Genomic DNA, 20,027 nt, shown 5'->3' with positions numbered 1-20,027 from the left:
TACTTCCCTCTGTCTCCCTGCATAGGTTCCCATCCCCCTGTCATATTAGTTTAACACCTCCCCAACAGCACTAGCAAATACTCCCCCAGAAACATAGAAACATAGAAAATAGGTGCAGGAGCAGGCCATTCAGCCCTTCTAGCCTGCACCGCCATTCAATGAGTTCATGGCTGAACATGAAACTTCAGTACCCCCTTCCTGCTTTCTCGCCATAACCCTTGATCCCCCGAGTAGTAAGGACTTCATCTAACTCCCTTTTGAATATATTTAGTGAATTGGCCTCAACTACTTTCTGTGGTAGAGAATTCCACAGGTTCACCACTCTCTGGGTGAAGAAGTTTCTCCTCATCTCGGTCCTAAATGGCTTACCCCTTATCCTCAGACTGTGACCCCTGGTTCTGGACTTCCCCAACATTGGGAACATTCTTTCTGCATCTAACCTGTCTAAACCCGTCAGAATTTTAAACGTTTCTATGAGGTCCCCTCTCATTCTTCTGAACTCCAGTGAATACAAGCCCAATTGATCCAATCTTTCTTGATAGGTCAGTCCCGCCATCCCGGGAATCAGTCTGGTGAACCTTCGCTGCACTCCCTCAATAGCAAGAATGTCCTTCCTCAAGTTAGGAGACCAAAACTGTACACAATACTCCAGGTGTGGCCTCACCAAGGCCCTGTACAACTGTAGCAACACCTCCCTGCCCCTGTATTCAAATCCCCTCGCTATGAAGGCCAACATGCCATTTGCTTTCTTAACCGCCTGCTGTACCTGCATGCCAACCTTCAATGACTGATGTACCATGACACCCAGGTCTCGTTGCACCTTCCCTTTTCCTAATCTGTCACCATTCAGATAATAGTCTGTCTCTCTGTTTTTACCACCAAAGTGGATAACCTCACATTTATCCACATTATACTTCATCTGCCATGCATTTGCCCACTCACCTAACCTATCCAAGTCACTCTGCAGCCTAATAGCATCCTCCTCGCAGCTCACACTGCCACCCAACTTAGTATCATCCGCAAATTTGGAGATACTGCATTTAATCCCCTCGTCTAAATCATTAATGTACAATGTAAACAGCTGGGGCCCCAGCACAGAACCTTGCGGCACTCCACTAGTCACTGCCTGCCATTCTGAAAAGTACCCGTTTACTCCTACTCTTTGCTTCCTGTCTGACAACCAGTTCTCAATCCACGTCAGCACACTACCCCCAATCCCATGTGCTTTAACTTTGCACATTAATCTCTTGTGTGGGACCTTGTCGAAAGCCTTCTGAAAGTCCAAATATACCACATCAACTGGTTCTCCTTTGTCCACTTTACTGGAAACATCCTCAAAAAATTCCAGAAGATTTGTCAAGCATGATTTCCCTTTCACAAATCCATGCTGACTTGGACCTATCATGTCACCATTTTCCAGATGCACTGCTATGACATCCTTAATAATTGATTCCATCATTTTACCCACTACTGAGGTCAGGCTGACCGGTCTATAATTCCCTGTTTTCTCTCTCCCTCCTTTTTTAAAAAGTGGGGTTACATTGGCTACCCTCCACTCCATAGGAACTGATCCAGAGTCAATGGAATGTTGGAAAATGACTGTCAATGCATCCGCTATTTCCAAGGCCACCTCCTTAAGTACTCTAGGATGCAGGCCATCAGGCCCTGGGGATTTATCTGCCTTCAATCCCATCAATTTCCCCAACACAATTTCCCGACTAATAAAGATTTCCCTGGTTCTGGTCCTGCCCTGGTGCAGTCCGTCCAGTTTGTACTGGTCCCACCTCCCCAGAACCGGTTCCAATGTCCCAGGAATTTGAATCCCTCCCTTGTGCACCACTCCTCAAGCGATTCCTACTCTGACTAGCACGTGGCACTGGTAGCAATCCTGAGATTACTATTTTGAGGTCCTACTTTTTAATTTAGCTCCTAGCTCCCTAAATTCGTCTCGTTGGACCTCATCCCGTTTTTTACCTATATCGTTGGTACCTATTTGCACCACGACAACTAGCTGTCCACCCTCCCTTTTCAGAATGCCCTGCGTTCGCTCCAAGACATCCTTGACCCTTGCACCAGGGAGGCAACATACCATCCTGGAGTCTCTGTTGCGGCCGCAGAAACACCTATCTATTCCCCTTACAATTGAATCCCCTATCACTACAGCTTTACCACTCTTTCCTGCCCTCCTGTGCAGCAGAGCCACCCACGGTGCCATGAACTTAGCTGCTGCTGCCCTCCGCTGATGAGTCATCCCCCTTAACAGTACCCAAAGCGGTGTATCTCTTTTGCAGGGGGATGACCGCAGGGGACCCCTGCACTACCTTCCTTGCACTGCTCTTCCTGTTGGTCATCCATCCCCTATCTGGCTGTGTAACCTTTACCTGCGGTAAGACCAACTCGCTAAACGTGCTGTTCACATCATTCTCAGCATCATGGATGCTCCAGAATGAATCCACCCACAGCTCCAGTGCCACAATGCGGTCCGTCAGGAGCTGCAGGCGGATACACTTCCCGCACACGTAGTCGTCAGGGACACCGGAAGCGTCCCTGATTTCCCAAATAGTACAGGAGGAGCAAAACACGTGTCCGAGCTGTCCTGCCATGACTTAGATACACTTAAATTGGCAACAACAATGCTAAAGGTTTCTTACTGATATAGAAAAGAAAAAGAAAAACTACTTACCAATCACTTACCCCCTTGGATGTGACGTCACCGTTCGATTTCTTTCTACTTTTTTGCCTCCCTGCTGCAGCTGCGCTGGCTGGTCTTTATAGGCTCCCGCCTCTCACGAACTCCCCGGACTGCCTGACTGCTGAGCGTTTATAGGCCGCTGCCTATAAAGGGGTAGGAGAGGTGATGAGAGCAAGGAAAATCGGCATTAGCAGGAGGGACAGGGAGGAGATGGGAGTGTGTGAATTGTAGGCGGGGGTTATGATGGGAGAGTGAGCAGGAAGCAATGGGCTGAGAGTAATCAAAAGGAACTGCTACGGGGTGGCGGGGGAGGTGATTGGAGCAAGGCAGTGTTAAGCAGGGGTAAGGGAGAAGAGAGTATGCGGAACTGAGGTACTAAATATCTGTTAACTTGAATGGAGCACAACCCCTCTCATCGTATGTGTTGCTGCCATTGTGTGATCCACCATCCATCGACTCAAGGCTGTTGACACCACAAGCCCGATCTCTTGCCCCGCTCCAACTCACAACCCACAACCATCCAGAGCCCTGGCTGCTTCTCTCCCAAACCACTGCCCGTAATTTCCAACAACTGACACCTGCACCGACCATTAACACAAGAAGAGGCAGAGAAGGCAAATGAATAAACGACAACAAGAGCTACGAAAGAAAACCAAGAGAGAAACCAGTAAGATACAGACATGAGCAGAAAAGAGTAGAAAGACATATAACGCGAGGAGGAAGAGAAACAGCGACAGGAAGATGGCCGAGACCGAGAGTGTATTGTGTGACTTTCCATGGTACAGAGCCACTTATTGAGAAACAATTACTGATCTACATTTATCTATTAGCATTCTCAAAGCTGTCCCACCCCCTCCAATCCTTCCCTTCTCAGCTCAACTGTACCGCCACTTCACCCGACCGTACCCTCTGTCTTTATTGTGAGCAGTGTCAGAGGAGATCCAAAAGTAATGTATTAAAAGTCTTGCATAGAATGAACATCTCCTGTGAGCATCATACCTACTTCCTGTCACACTGTATTAGTCTCACTCTATCAGTCACACGCTGCTCAATGGCAGAGGTTGGGGTGATCTTGGACCTGGCCTGGAGATGGCGTAGGCTAAACAGCAAACCACTGGTTCTGTAGTTTAGTTCCACTCCAGCGGGGAGCTTGTTGATTGTGAGGTGGAGCATGGCGGCGAGGAAGATTGAGAAGAGGGTTGGAGCGATAACGCAGCCCTGTTTGACCCCGGTCCGGATGTGGATTGGGTCTGTAATGGATCCGTTGTTAAGGATCACGGCCTGCATGTCATCGTGAAGCAGGCGAAGGATGTTGACAAACCTTTGGGGGCATCCGAAACGGAGGAGGACGCTCCATAGAGCTGCAGTATGCTGAACTCCAGGATATAGTCAATGTATTCACTGAGGCATATGAAAGCATAGACCTTACGCTTAACATCCGTAAGACAAAGGTCCTTCACCAGTCTGTCATCGCCACACAGCACTGCCCTCCAGTCATCAAGATCCACGGCGCGGCCCTCAACAATGTGAACCATTTCCCATATCTCGGGAGCCTCTTATCAACAAAGGCAGACATTGATGCGGAGATTCAGCATCGCCTCCAGTGCGCCAGCACAGCCTTCGGCCACCTGAAGTAAAGTGTGTTTGAAGACCAGGCCCTCAAATCTACCACCAAGCTCATGGTCTACAGGGCTGTTGTAATACCTGCCCTCCTGTATGGGTCTGAGGCATGGACGATGTACAGAAGACACCTCAAGTCGCTGGAGATATATCACCAACGATGTCTCCGCAAGATCCTGCAAATCCCCTGGGAGGACAGGCGCACCAAAATCAGTGTCCTCGACCAGGCTAACATCCCCAGTATTGAAGCACTGACCACACTCGATCAGCTTCGGTGGGCAGGCCACATAGTACGCATGCCAGATACGAGACTCTCCAAGCAAATGCTTTATGCGGAGCTCCTTCCTGGTAAACGAGCCAAAGGAGGACAGCGGAAACGTTATAAGGACACCCTCAAAGCCTCGCTGGTAAAGTGCGACATCACCACTGACAGCTGGGAGACCCTGGCCGCAGACTGCCCGAGGTGGAGAAAGTCCATCCGGGAGGGCGTTGAGCTCTTTGAGTCTTGACGCAAGGAGCATGAAGAGGCCAGGCGCAAGCAGCGGAAGGAGCGTGCGGCAAACCAGCCCCACCCACCCCTTCCCCCGACGAATGCCTGTCCCACCTGTAACAGGTCTGTGGCTCTCGTATCGGACTGTTCAGCCATCAAAGAACTCACTTTGGGAGTGGAAGCAAGTCCTCCTCGATTCCGAGGGACTGCCTATGATGATGAATGATGACACGCTGCTGATTGACTCACCAGGAGCGAATCAGAATGGAGATAGGGAACTTGTGTAGTAAAAGTGAGGCAAGTAAATCTAGGAAACTACAAGTGTGAAACTACTAAGCAATGCTGAAAATAACACATGCTGAACAACCAGTTCGAAAAACCAACCAATGAAAGAAAGGTGACGGCTAATCAACTGAATCACTCAAAACACTCCTTCAACATAAATACATATTTCACAATAACTTATCTTTTTGGACACTTTCATTAATGTTTTCACTTGAAGGCCTCAGCCTGTCTCAAAAGCCTGGACTACGACTGCTATCTGAAGTTAGATCCTGTTTCCTGAGCATGTGCAGTGTGTACAATTTCCTACCAAGCGTGAATAACATTTTGTCAGCTCGACTAAAAGAATGATCCTCTTCAAGCTCCGTGCTTTTCTTTTATGACTTATTTGAAGAAAAACTAGAGGACACATTTCAAAATCTAGATAAAGTTTGTGTTGTGTTTTTTAAAATCGATAAGTTATCTGTTTGAGAGAAACAGCAGGAAGAGACTCACTTCTAACATGATTGATAATATCAGTTGTGCACCATTTGTATTTATCGTTGATAGAACAATCTATGATTTATTTTTCTCAGTCAAAGTCAATTTCGTTTCTAAGAGTTTATGTTTTTTTTAAAAGTGTGTTAGAAATAAACTGAATGACTATTTTGAGTAGGTTTTCATCTAAAAAATCTAATACGCCTGTTAGCTTTATATTTTATTTGTGTGTTGAGCTGAGAAGAGAATGATAGAGAGAGAGCGATAATGTCCTATTGTTTAAATCTACAGTTTGGAAGAAAACAATATCCCTGGACCATAGAACAAAAAGCAGTTTTTTGGAATGTATTGGGAACAGTAGCTTAGTGGTTATATTACTGGACTAGTAATCCAGAGACAAGAGTTCAAATCCCACGATGGCAGCTGTTCAGTTAAATAAATCTGGAATTAAAAGCTAATATCAGTAATGGTGACCATAAAACTACCAGATTGTCATAAAACCTGTCTGGTTCACTAATGTCCTTTTAGGGAAGGAAATCTGCTGTCCTTACCTGGTCTGGCCTATATGTGACCTCAGACCCACAGCATTGTGGTTGACTCTGAAATAGTCTAGCAAGCCACTCCAGGGATGGACAATAAATGCTGGCTCTATCAGCGATGTCCACATCCTGTGAACAAATTTTTAAAAAAAATTATGTCCCCCAACAATTGAAAATTCCTTAATTGACACAGGAACCAGAATATATCTAACCTCGCTGACTTTTATCAACCACTTTGTGTTTTAAAAAGAGAATGAAAATTAGGGTTCTGACCTTAACCTAAAAAGTCATTGAACTCTGATCTCGTCCAGTATTTAACAGCAGTTAAACATTGTGGCCACAAAGGGACATAGTTTCTCCTTAGTAGCAGAATAGTACCTGATGCATTACATAGTTTAATGCTCGAATCCCATCTACAACAGCAGATTAGCTGGTTACTGTGAGCACCACCACAGAACATGCACCAGTATTTAAAAAGATTTTGAAAATAGATCTCATTTGTATATTTATACCACTGTCATGGGCAGTGGTCTATTCATGATTGTTCCCACATTCTACTCCGATGTAAACTAGAGGTGATCCAAAACTCAGCTGCCTGTGTTCTAACTCGCACCAAGTCCCGCTTGCCTATCACCCCTGTGCTCGCTGACCTACATTGGCTTCCGGTTAAGCAACGCCTCGATTTCAAAATTCTCATCCTTATTTTCAAATCCCTTCCTGGCCTCGCTCCTTCCTATCTCTGTAATCTCCAGCCCCACAACCCCCCAAGATGTCTGCGCTCCTCTAATTCTGCCCTCTTGAGCATCCCTGATTATAATCGCTCAACCATTGGTGGCCATGCCTTCTGTTGCCTAGGCCCCAAGCTCTGGAACTCCCTGCCTAAACCTCTCCGCCTCTCTACCATCTCTTTCCTCCTTCAAGACGCTCCTTAAAACATACCTCTTTTGGTCACCTGCGCTAATTTCTACTTATGCGGCTCGGTGTCAAATTTTTTAAATCTCGTCATACACCTGTGAAGCGCCTTGGGACATTTCACTACGTTAAATCCGCTATATAAATACAAGTTGTACTTTCTGCCAGGCCTGTGTGCTACCATGGACAATAGTTAGATCCTTACTTGGTTCCTTGATAGTGAACCTCCACCTTTAAATGAGGGAGAAAAGATATAATTTGGAAATTGGACTAAATGTTGGTGCTGAAGTTATTCTCACTGGAACAGCAGCCACTTTGCGAGAACATCACTTTTAAAGGGAAGTCTGCCTCACTGGAATTAAACAACTTGAGCAGCATGAGGAGACAAAAAGAAGCAGCCCAGTGACTTCCCTCATGGTCACACATTGGAACAGGGGGAAATCTTGAGACGGAATTTTTCTTTTATGTAGTGTGAAAGACCATTTATATATTTAAAAAAATAAATAAATGTGCCCTTTCTCCCAATCTCCAAATTGCACAGAGTGTTTTGTGCACTGTTTGTACTTTGAACTATTGTGCTGTAACCTGTATTCATTCTTCATTCCGTTTCCTGTGCTCTTCCAGAAACAAAGGGAAGCTGACGAAGAATCTGTAAAACTCAAAACATCAAAATATACCATTGGAAAAAATGAAATAGCAGAACCAAGAGAAATGATCACTCCAGCACTAAGGAATGCGCTCACAAAGCAAGGTATGATTGTTAAAAAGGTCACCTCTGCTTGACCAGAAATTTGTGTTTTTGATTTTCCACACTGGGGGAAAGTCTCATTGTTTGTTCAAAGCACAAAAGGCAATCCCTTTTATATACAAAAAAGTAGATCATCTGTGGCATCTCTCCCCCTCTCTCTCTCTCCCTCCCCCCCCCCCTCTCCCCCTCCCCCTCTCATAGAAACATAGAAAATAGGTGCAGGAGTAGGCCATTTGGCCCTTCGAGCCTGCACCACCATTCAATAAGGTCACGGCTGATCATTCCCTCAGTACCACTTTCCTGCTTTCTCTCCGTACCCCTTGATCCCCTTAGCCGTAAGGGCCATATCTAACTCCCTCTTGAATATATCCAATATATCCAGATCAACCATGATCTTGTGAATGGCAGAGCAGGCTCAAGGGGCTAGGTGGCCTACTCCTGTTCCTAATTCTTATGTTCTTATGAACTGGCATGAACAACACTCTGCGGCAGGGAATTCCACAGGTTAACAACTCTCTGAGTGAAGAAGTTTCCCCTCATCTCAGTCCTAAATGACCTACCCCTAAGACTGTGTCCTCTGGTTCTGGACTTCCCCAACATCGGGAACATTCTACCCGCATCTAACCTGTCCCGTCCCGTCAGAATCTTGTGTGTTTCTATGAGATTCCCTCTCGTCCTTCTAAACTCCAATGTATAATGGCCCAGTTGATCCAGTCTCTCCTCATATGTCGGTCCAGCTATCCTGGGAATCAGTCTGGTGAATCTTCGCTGCACTCCCTCAATAGCAAGAACGTCCTTCCTCAGATTAGGAGACCAAAACTGAACACACTATTTCAGGTGAGGCCTCACCAAGATTCTGTAAGACCTCCCTGCTCCTATACTCAAATTCCCTAGCTATGAAAGCCAACATAGCATTTGCCTTCTTTACTGCCTGCTGTACCTGTATGCCACCTTTCAATGACTAATGAACCATGACACCCAGGTCTCGTTGCACCGCCCCTTTTCCTAATCTGCCACCATTCAGATAATATTCTGTCTTCACGTTTTTTCCCCCAAAGTGGATAACCTCACATTTATCCACATTATACTGCATCTGCCATGCATTTGCCCACTCACCTAACCTGTCCAAGTCACCCTGCAGCCTCTTAGCATCCCCCTCACAGCTCACACTGCCACCCAGTTTAGTGTCATCTGCAAACTTGGAGATATTACACTCAATTCCTTCATCCAAATCATTGATGTATATTGTAAAGAGCTGGGGTCCCAGTTCTGAGCCCTGCGGCACTCCACTAGTCACTGCCTGCCATTCTGAAAAGGACCTGTTTGCCCCGACTCTCTTCTTCCTGTCTGCTAACCAGTTCTCTATCCATGTCAGTATATTACCCCAATACCATGTGCTTTGATTTTGCATATCAATCTCTTGTGTGGGACCTTGTCAAAAGTCTTTTGAAAGTCCAAATACACCACATCCACTGGTTCTCCCTTGTCCACTCTACTAGTTACATCCTCAAAAAATTCCAGAAGATTTGTCAAGCATGATTTCCCCTTCATAAATCCATGCTGACTTGGATCGATCCTGTCATTGCTTTCCAAATGCGCTGCTATTTCATCCTTAATAATTGATTCCAACATTTTCCTCACCACTGATGTCAGGCTAACCGGTCTATAATTACCCGCTTTCTCTCTCCCTCCCTTTTTTAAAAAGTGCTGTTACATTAGCTACCCTCCAGTCCATAGGAACTGATCCCGAGTCGATAGACTGTTGGAAAATGATCACCAATGCATCCAATATTTCTAGGGCCACTTCCCTAAGTATTCTGGGATGCAGACTATCAAGCCCCGGGGATTTAACGACCTTCAATCCCATCAATTTCCCTAACACAATTTCTTGCTTAATAAGGATATCCTACAGTTCCTCCTCAGACCCTCGGTCCCCTAGTACTTCCAGAAGGTTATTTGTGTCTTCCTTCGTGAAGACAGAACCAAAGTATTTGTTCAATTGGTCTGCCATTTCTTTGTTCCCCATTATAAATTTACCTGAATCCAACTGCAAGGGACCTATGTTTGTCTTCATTAATCTTTTTATCTTCACATATCTATAGAAGCTTTTGCAGTCAGTTTTTATGTTCCCGGCAAGCTTTTTCTTGGACTCTATTTTCCCCTCTTAATTAAACCCTTTGTCCTCCTCTGCTGAATTCTAAATTTCTCCCAACCCTCAGGTTTGCTGCTTTTTCTGGCCTATTTATTTGCCTCTTCCTTGGATTTAACACTATCCTTAATTTCCCTTGTTAGCCACGGTTGAGCCACCTTCCCCGTTTTATTTTTACTCCAGACAGGGATGTACAATTGCTGAAGTCATCCATGTAATCTTTAAATGTTTGCCATTGCCTATCCACCGTCAACCCTTTAAGTATCATTTGCCTTTCTATTCTAGCCAATTTACGCCTCAAACCATCGAAGTTACCTTTCATTAAGTTCAGGACCCTAGTTTCTGAATTAACTGTGTCACTCTCCATCCTAATAAAGAATTCTACTATGTTATGGTCATTCTTCCCCAAGGGGTCTCGCACAACAAGATTGCTAATTACTCCTTTCTCATTACACATCACCCAGTCTAGGATGGCCAGCTCCCTGGTTGGTTCCTCAACATATTGGTCTAGAAAACCATCCCTAATACACTCCAGGAAATCCTCCTCCACCGCATTGCTACCAGTTTGGTTAGCCCAATCAATATGTAGATTAAAGTCCCCCATGATAACCACTGTACCTTTATTGCATGCATCCCTAATTTCTTGTTTGATGCTGTCCCCAACCTTACTACTACTGTTTGGTGGTCTGTACACAACTCCCACTAGCGTTTTCTGCCCCTTGGTATTCCGCAGTTCAACCCATACCGATTCCACATCATCCAAACTAATGTCCTTTCTTACTATTACATTAATTTCCTCTTTAACCAGCAATGCCACCCCGCCTCTTTTTCCTTTCTATCCTTCCTAAATGTTGAATACTCCTGGATGTTGAGTTCCCAGCCTTGGTCACCCTGGAGCCATGTCTCCGTAATCCCAATTACATCATATCCGTTAACTGCTATCTGCACAGTTAATTCGTCCACCGTATTCCGAATACTCCTCGCATTGAGGCACAGAGCCTTCAGGCTTGTCTTTCTAACACACTTTGCCCCTTCAGAATTTTGGTGTAATGTGGCCCTTTTTGCTTTTTGCCTGAGGTTTCTCTGCCCTCCACTTTTACTTTTCTTTCTATCTTTTGCTTCTGCCCCCATTCTACCTCCCTCTGTCTCCCTGCATAGGTTCCCATCCTCCTGCCATATTAGTTTAACACCTCCCCAACAGCAAACACTCCCCCAAGACATTGGTTTCGGTCCTACCCAGGTGCAGACCGTCCAGTTTGTACTGGTTCCACCTCCCCCAGAACCGGTTCCGATGTCCCAGGAATTTGAGTCCCTCCCTGCTGCACCACTGCTCAAGCCACGTACTCATCTGAGCTATTCTGCGATTCCTACTCTGACTAGCATGTGGCAATCCTGAGATTACTACTTTTGAGGTCCTACTTTTTAATTTAGCTCTTAGCTCCCTAAATTCGTCTTGTAGGACCTCATCCCGTTTTTTACCAAAATCGTTGGTACCTATATGCACCACGACAACTGGCTGTTCACCCTCCCTTTTCAAAATGCCTTGCACCCGCTCTGAGACATCCTTGACCCTTGCACCAGAGAGGCAACATACCATCCTGGAGTCTCGGTTGCAGCTGCAGAAACGTCTATCTATTCCCCTTACAATTGAATCCCCTATCACTATTGCTCTTCCACTCTATTTCCTGCCCTCCTGTGCAGCAGAGCCCGTCACAGTGCCATGAACTTGGCTGCTGCTGCCCTCCCCTGGTGAGTCAACCCCTCAACAGTACCCAAAGCAGTGTATCTGTTTTGCAGGGGGATGACCGCAGGGGACCCCTGCACTACCTTCCTTGCACTGCTCTTCCTGTTGGTCATCCATTCCCTATCTGACTGTGGACCCTTTACCTGCGGTAAGACCAACTCGCTAAACGTGCTATTCACATCATTCTCAGCATCGTGTATGCTCCAGAATGAATCCACCCGCAGCTCCAGTGCCGCAATGTGTTCCGTCAGGAGTTGCAGCCGGATTCACTTCCCACACACGTAGCCGTCAGGGACACCGGAAGCGTCCATGACTTCCCACATAGTACAGGAGGAGCCTAACGCGTGTCTGAGCTCTCCTGCCATGTCATAACCCTTAGATAAACAACAATGCTACATGTTACTTACTGGTAAAGAAAAGAAAAAGAAAAACTACTTACCAATCTCCAGCCAATCACTTATCCCCTTGGCAGTGAAGTCACCTTTCGATTTCGTTCTACTTTTTTGCCTCTCCGCTGCAGCTGCATTGGCTGGCCTCCTCGAACTCCCCGGACTGCTCACTGACTGGCCTCTTGTAGGCCGCTCGCCTCCTGAACTCCCGCCTCTCTACGCTCCCCGGACTACGCACTCTCTCTTCCCACTCCCCCCCCTCTCTCTCTCCCCCTCCCCCCCTCTCTCTCTCCCCCTCCCCCCCCTCTCTCTCCCCCTCCCCCCCTTTCTCTCTCCCCTCCCCCCTCTCTCTCTCCCTCTCCCTCCTCTCTCTCTCCCCTTCCCCCTCGCACTCTCCCTCTCGCGCCCGCCCCCTCCCCCTCGCGCCCACCCCCCCTCCCCTCGCCCTCTCCCTCGCGCCTGCCCCCCTCCTCCTTGCGCCCGTCCCTCCCCCTCCTGCCCCCCTCTCCCTCCCGTGCCCCTCCCCCTAGCCCCCTCTCCACCCACCCCTCTCCTCTCCCCCCTCTCCGCCCTCACCCTATCCCCCCCAACTCTCTCCCCCCTCTCAACCCTCTTTCCCTCGCCCTCGCCCCCTCCCTCGCCCTCCCCCCTCTCTTCCCCCCCTCTCTTTCCTCCCCTCTTTCCCCGCCCCTCTCTTCACCCCCTCTCTTCCCCCCCTCTCTTCCCCCCCTCTCTTCTCTCCCCCTCTCCCCCCCCTTTCCCCCCTTCCCCCCCTTTCCCCTCCCCCTTTCCCCTCCCTCTCTCTCCCCCTCCCTCTCTCTCCCCCTCTCCCCCCTCCCTCTCTCTCCCCCTCTCCCCCTTCCCTCTCTCTCCCCTCCCTCTCTCTCCCCCTCTCCCCCCTCCCTCTCTCTCCCCCTCTCTCTCCCCCTCTCTCTCCCCCTCTCTCCCCCCTCTCTCTCTCCCCCCTCTCTCTCTCCCCCCTCTCTCTCCCCCCCCCTCTCCCCCCTCTCTCTCTCCCCCCTCTCTCTCTACCCCCCTCTCTTCCCCCCCCCTCTCTCCCCCCTCTCTCTCTCTCTCCCCCCCCTCTCGCTCCCCCCCTCTCGCCCCCCCCCGTCACCCTCTCCCCCACCCTCCCCGCGCGTGCGCTTGCTCTCTCCCCCTCCCGTGCGCGCGCGTGCTCTCCCTCTCCTCCTCCCTCCCTCCCGTGCCGCTCTCTCCCTCTTCCTCTCCCTCTCCCTCACTCTCTCTCTCTCTCTCTCTCTCTCACTCCCCCTCCCTCCCTCGCTCTCTCTCTCTCCCCCTCCCTCCCTCGCTCTCTCTCTCTCCCCCTCCCTCCCTCCCGCGCGCTCTCTCTCTCTCTGGCTCTCCCTCTCACTCTCTCCTTTGTGTCTCTCCCTGTCCGCCTCCCTTTCCATGTCCCTGTCTCTTTTTTTTCTCTCGTTTTTCCTCCCTCTCTTTTTCTTTCTCGCTCTCGCTCTTCCTTTCCTTCCTTCCCTGTTTGTCCATGTCCCTCACTCACTGTCACGTGGTGTCTGTCTGTCTCTTTTTCCCTGTTCAATTCCATTGCCTCCTAGTTTGGTATCAACTGCAAATTAAATACATTTTCCATTGAGTCTCAGAATCAAAGTTATTAATATAAATTAGAAACAGTAATGATCTAACTATGAACCCTGGAGAACCTCACTCTGCACTTCCTATGCTGACTTTATCAATCTAAACAGTATCCATTATTTCTCACCCTTCAGATAGTTTGTTTTAATTCATTGGGATATGGCATTGCCAAGAAGGCGGGCCTTTAATGTCCATACCTAGCTGCCCTTGGAAAGGCGGTGGTGAGCCGCCGCCTTGAACCATGCAGTCCGTGTCGTGAAGATACTCCCACAGGTAGGGAGTTCCAGGATTTTGACCTAGAGACAGTGAGGAAACGGTGATATATGCCTGTCAGGATGGTGTGTGACTAGAAAGAACTTGCAGATGATGCTGCTTTTCCCATGCGCCTGCTGCTCTTGTCCTTCTAGGTGGTGGAGGTTGTGGCTTTGGGACGTGCTGTCTGAGAAGGCTTGGCAATTGTCTGCAGTGCATCCTGTAGATAGCACACACAGCAGCCATGGTACGCCGTTGGTGGAGGGAGTGGATGTTTAAGGTGGTGGGTGGGCTTATCCACATCCAAGTATCAATCCATTATTTTACATGGAAATGAAGTAAGGCTAATGGGTCTTTAATTGCGTTTTCTGTTTTGTCGCCATGTTAGCTTGTTTCTAATTAGCTGGTACCTCCCCAGTGTCCATGGATTCCCTCATAATGATTAGAAATGGTTTGCAAACCTACATATTTGCATCGTTCAACATCCAACATTGGAGATTTATTCGTTTTAAGTCCTTTCAGCATCTCATTTATTTCTAAGTCTTGAATGATGCCACGGTCCTTTTTTTGAGGGAGGTTATGTTCATGTTTTCCCCTGCAAATACTTTGAGGGAGTAATCATTAATAATGTTTACTATCTTGTGCTCATTGTCAGTTTCAAGATCATTTGCATCGTTTAATGTTCTCACCTCTCTCTGATAGTTCCCTTAGTATTGCAAACAAAATACAGAACTTTTTACTGTTATTTTGCCTCTGCAGTTATGTTTTTTCTACATTTCTTTTGGCCGGTCTGATCACCCTTTTAACTTGTTTCAGTGTGGTTTTATGTTTGTCTCTGAGCCCTTTCTCCTTTCTCTCTGCAAGACATTCAATAGGTGCCACATAAAAGGTTACTGCACAAGATAAGAGCTCATTGGGTTGGGGTTAATATATTAGTATTGATAGAGGATTGGCTAACTAACAGAAAGCAGATAGCCGGGATAAACGGGTCATTTTCAGGTTGGCAAACTCTAACTAGTGGGATGCTACAGGGATCAATGCAGGGGCCTCAACTATTTACAATCTATATTAATGACTTGGATGAAGGGACTGAGTGTAATGTAGCCAAATTTGCTGATGATACAAAGATAGGTGGGAAAGCAAATTGTGAGGAGGATGCAAAGAATCTACAACGAGATATAGATAGGCTTAGTGAGTGGGCAAAAATTTGGCAGATGGAGTATAATGTGGAAAAATGTGAGGTTATCCACTTTGGTAGGAAAAATAAAAAAGCAAATTATTTTAAATGGGGAGAGATTACAAAATGCTGCGGTGCAGAGAGATCTGGGGGTCCTTGTACATGAAACACAAAAAGCTAGCATGCAGGTACAGCAAGTAATTAGGAAGGCAAATAGAATGTTGGCCTTTATTGCAAGGGAGATAGAGTATAAAAGTAGGGAAGTCCTGCTACAACTGTACAGCGCATTGGTAAGACCAACCTGGAGTACTGCGTACAGTTTTGGTCTCCTTATTTAAGGAAGGATATAATTGCACTGGTGTTCAGAGAGGGTTCACGAGTTTGATTCCTGAGATGAAGGGGTTGTCATATGAAGAAAGGTTAAGCAGGTTGGGCCTATACTCATTGGAGTTTCGAAGACTTAAGAGGTGATCTTATTGAAACATATAAGATTTTGAGGGGGCTTGACAGGGTAGGTGCAGAGAGGATGTTTCCCCTCGTGGGGGAATCTAGAACTAGGGGACATAGTTTCAGAATAAGGGGCCGTCCATTTAAAACAGAAATGAGGAGGCATTTCTTCTCTGAGGTTTGTGGATCTTTGGAATTCTCTACCTCAGAGAACTGTGGAAGCTGGGTCATCGAATGTATTTAAGGTGGAGATAAACAGATTTTTGAAAAATAAGGGAGTCAAGGGTTATGGGGAGCGGACGGGGCGATGGAGTTGAGGCCATGATCGTAGAGGTAATTTTTCCTCATTAATTTCTTTAGTCTGAGCTTGTTGAACTTGGGTATGTACATGTCCAGCATTATTCTTTGAGGTTTTCAGTTTGTCTTCTATTGAAGCGCTGGTAAGCGTCCTCCTGCAATCTATTTGTCTTGCTTCTTCCTTCCTCTCTTTGAAATTAGTATTTTTAAATTTGAAGCCTAGCTCATGATCTTTGGTATAATTGGGCCTCAGTTCATGTTAAACTTAATCATTCTGTGGCCATGGTTGCCCAGGGGTGCTACAACTTCCATTTCTTGTATGCTATGTGGGTAATTTGAGAAGAATATCCGGTCAATTTGAGCACTACCTCTTGTGGCTTTCCTTATGCAGAATGGTGAAGCAGTCATGCATTAACTTTAACAACTCTGACTCTAAACCACTTGGGCTTTCCCAACTTCTATTGGGTTGATTAGTTTCCCATTGAAATAACTCTCTCATATCCACTTCAATAACTATTCGGGCTTTCGCGGCGAAAATGGAGATGGGGCGGGAAATTTACCGCCCAATTAATGTTTGTGCTTTGTGGAGCAACTTTCGTCATTTGGGCCTTGCGCAAAGGGAGGCGTTGTACTAGTTTCGCGGCGCAAAGACTGGATCCTCGCCAACTTTAGTGCGGGGCCGGGAGCGCTCCGAGAGAGGCCTTGGGAGGGGAAAGAAAAAATTCACACAAACTTTCAAAAAACATTGTCAACACTCTTACCACACAAATTACTGCAAAAATATAAAAAAATAAAAACTTGAACGTGCCTTTTTTGCAGTTTATCCAACTCTGCAGCCGGCAGGGCTGCACCGCTGTGTTTTCCTGGCAGTCATCGCGTGGCGCATTTCGCGGTGTACGAGTCGGGTGATTGACAAAATTTCTGTTGGTGTCTCAATGCGACCGTTGCACACCCGGCGTTGCGCTCCCCGGCACAAAAACCAACCCGAGGATTGCGCCCGGACGCAGAACAGCTGACTGCCCCATTTTTCGCCGCGGAGGGTCAAAACGCGGCGTAAACCTAGTTGCAAACAACTCGCAAATCCAGCCCAGTGACTGCTTCTTCGGATTATATTGATCGCCCCCCTTAGTTTGGGTTCGCCTGCATACTTGATCAGCCGATAACATTGGGCCAGATTTTGCTGTAGCAGAGCATCGAACGGCATCTGTTGCTAGTTAGACTTGCCCCTGCTCAAAATGTTTGTGCCGACAAAGTTGCAGAAAGTGTGAGCTGATAACGATGCAAGGGAAACCGAACATCTGGGACCTGAGTGAACGGGGCCAGCAACTGTGCATCTCTTTAATCAATGAGATTTAAGGATGGGAAAATAAACACATGAAGGACTGAGAAGGAGGGTGAGTTAAAGGAGTTGAATTCTATGTCAAATCAAGTACAGAAAGAGAAATAAAAAGAACGAAAGAAAGATCAGATTAAAAGAGGGAGCAAAAAGAGACATAAAGGAAAAAAAAGCAAGAAGTTAAAAGTGACATTTTTAAAATCTGAGAAATTTAAAACATGGAAGAGGAATGAGACTTCACATTTGGTATATTTAATTTTCAGTGCCAGAGAAGTTGATTGGTAGTAATTAACAATGATCACATCATTAAAAGGGTATTTGTCTACTAATTACTCGCCCTAATTATCTGTGACAGGTTTAGTTCATATGTACATTGGAAATACAGCAACTGCATGACATTCAATGCCTTTAAATGGTGAGCCAGACAGTGAGATGCTGTTTTCGTAAAGTTAATAGCGGAGTGCCGCAACTCAGACAGCAACTTTTGGATATCTGCATTTAATCTTCTCCTTGCCTGAAGTTGCTATACCATTTACAAGTAAATAATGGCAAGGGCCATTATTCTCAGTTATTTTGATAGCAAATTCTGGCCATATGTTTCTGAATCTAAGTTTATGTGAATGGGAAATAGTAAGGATCTCAGCACTGATCCCTGGCGTTCTATTTAATGCCTAGAGAATTTCAGTTTCATTGCTTAGTAATGCCTAGGATTTAGAGAAGTTTGTGTAACATTGTAATCTAAGATTGGCAAACCTAGAGACATCCTCTTTCTACCAGCTACCCACCTTCATTGAAGAACAAATTTGTTTTTAAAATATTTTTGCCACCTCTGCCGTTCTACCTCCATACTATCCTGAACTTGTTTTTAAAACTTTCTCAAAGCACTGAGGGCTATTTTAATTGTTCCAGAATGTGTTTTTTGTTGAATGCAGACTTTAAGCTTTCACGCTGGTTAGTTGAGAATTTTGTTTGAAATGTGATCGAAGAATTGATTTGTTATTCATCTGTACCCATGTACCAGGTTTCAGGAACTCACTGAACAGTTGAGGGTACTCTGTACAATGTATGGACAGTCTATTCCCTGTTTGTCATTGTGAGAAAAAACTTCAAGGCAATTGAGTAAGAAAGTCAATTTCTGTGCCAGAATGTAAATGGGAGAAGAAAGAGTGCAACATATTATGCAAGAGGAATTGAGAGAGAAAGGGATACAGACATAAACAGTATGGATAGGAAATCCATGTCTATAGTTAGATGCTCACGCCAATACTTTAATAACTTAATCGGATTTGTAACAGTGCTGCAATATAGCTGCTGTGGCATCTTGCACGTCAAAGTTTTCCTTTGAAGTACTAAGAAAACTAAAACAAACAGCAGCAGAAAAATTTTAGTCAGAGCGCAGAGAGATCTGAAATGGATAGAAACAAATTATGACTGAAGTTAGTAGAGTTGTGGTCTGATTAATGGAGAAGATCCTAGCATTAGATTGGTGATCCTGCCTTAGTTGAGTTATCAAACTTATAAAATTATTTTTGCTTGAACCTGTTCAGTGATGTTACTATAAATAATATACCAATGGAATTATTTTAAACTATTTTTGTGCTGTAGCTGTTACAGTGAGTCACGATGCAAACTTTGTATTTGAACATATCTTATACTGCTATCATATACTAGTGCGATAACTCCCCGCTGAAATCATAGTGTTTCTTTGGTGTGATTGATATCAGAATAGCATAATCAATTCTGGTGTGAAGTGGTAGGCTGCCATTGATCTATGGTAACAATGCAAGTCTTTGCCTCATCATTCTTTGTTTCTGAACTACTGGACATTTGTGTAGCTATGTTTTTAAAAGCTCAGAGTTTCTCATCTAAGTATCAAGGTTGAGCCCTTTTGAAGCTATTTTCTGCTAAGAATGTGTTGTGTATAATATTCTTGATATGTTTCATATTTCATGTGTTGGGGTAAAAAGACTTCTCTTCCTCAAGGTGGACTCCCTGACATAAGGACTCGACACCTGACCATATTGTATAGCGACCACGGAATCACACAGACGAAACCTCGGTTAACCGGTTTTATTCGAACATGCTCGGGAAATGTTCCGATGAACACTTCAAAGTACAAGAGTTCTACAGGCACAGTTATACGATTTTTCGATTTGTGCGACCCTCCTACAAAACCATCGATTGGGCAACTGCTCAGACTGGCTCTGAATGGTTCCTCCCACCTGTCCATCTCCCATGGGGTCACCCTTCTGGAATTTGTTCAACTTTGCCTCAGTTTCTCACGATGTGTTGATTGACCTTGCTTCCTAGGGTATGCTATCTTTCTAGGCTTTTGATTCTCCATTGCCCTTGTTATTCAGTACTGAGTGTATGTTTTCATCTTCCATCAGTCTGTGCTGAGGGCCAGTGCAGTGTTGGCTACTTATGATGGTTCATTAACCATCAGGCATTGCTGTCTCCCTCTTCTTAACCCAATGTAGGCGAGTGTATAAGCGTGCTTTACATACATAAGCGAGTTTTACATAATGGGTCAATATTACAATCCATACTGTAAGACAGAGGAACTCCTGATTCCTCAGAACCTCCTAATCCTCAGAACCCATAACCTTCTGACTCCGAGGCGAGTGTGCTACCCACTGAGCCACAGCTGACACACATGCGCAAGTTTATTTTTTCTTCCCGCGCTTCTGGTCTGCTGTCCGATTGCAAATGCAGGGCGGGCCGTGCACATGTGCAGTACATCTGGGGCTGAATCAGCCATTTTAAAATTGGATTTTGATGTTGGAGGACGAGGAGTTGAGACAGCGTGCCAGGTGATTTGGCCAAGTGGCTAACGAAGCTCTAGTGGGGACTGTAGAGAGACGA

The 20,027-nt window shown here is 46.0% G+C and overlaps 1 protein-coding gene across 1 annotated transcript in view; it reads left to right on the top strand.

Moving 5' to 3' along the window:
- tyw1 (tRNA-yW synthesizing protein 1 homolog (S. cerevisiae)) overlaps positions 1–20,027 on the top strand; it is a 202,336-nt gene that overhangs the window by 17,667 nt on the left and 164,642 nt on the right. The window contains exon 3 of the mRNA XM_070857215.1: positions 7,637–7,763. Within this exon, the coding sequence (XP_070713316.1) occupies positions 7,637–7,763 (127 nt within the window). The remainder of the gene's footprint in view (positions 1–7,636; positions 7,764–20,027) is intronic.

The sequence above is a fragment of the Pristiophorus japonicus genome, chromosome 16, assembly GCF_044704955.1.
Source record: "Pristiophorus japonicus isolate sPriJap1 chromosome 16, sPriJap1.hap1, whole genome shotgun sequence".
NCBI lineage: Eukaryota > Metazoa > Chordata > Chondrichthyes > Pristiophoridae > Pristiophorus > Pristiophorus japonicus.
The sequence above is the reverse complement of the archived record's forward strand: the minus strand, read 5'-3'. Positions and strand labels throughout refer to the sequence as shown.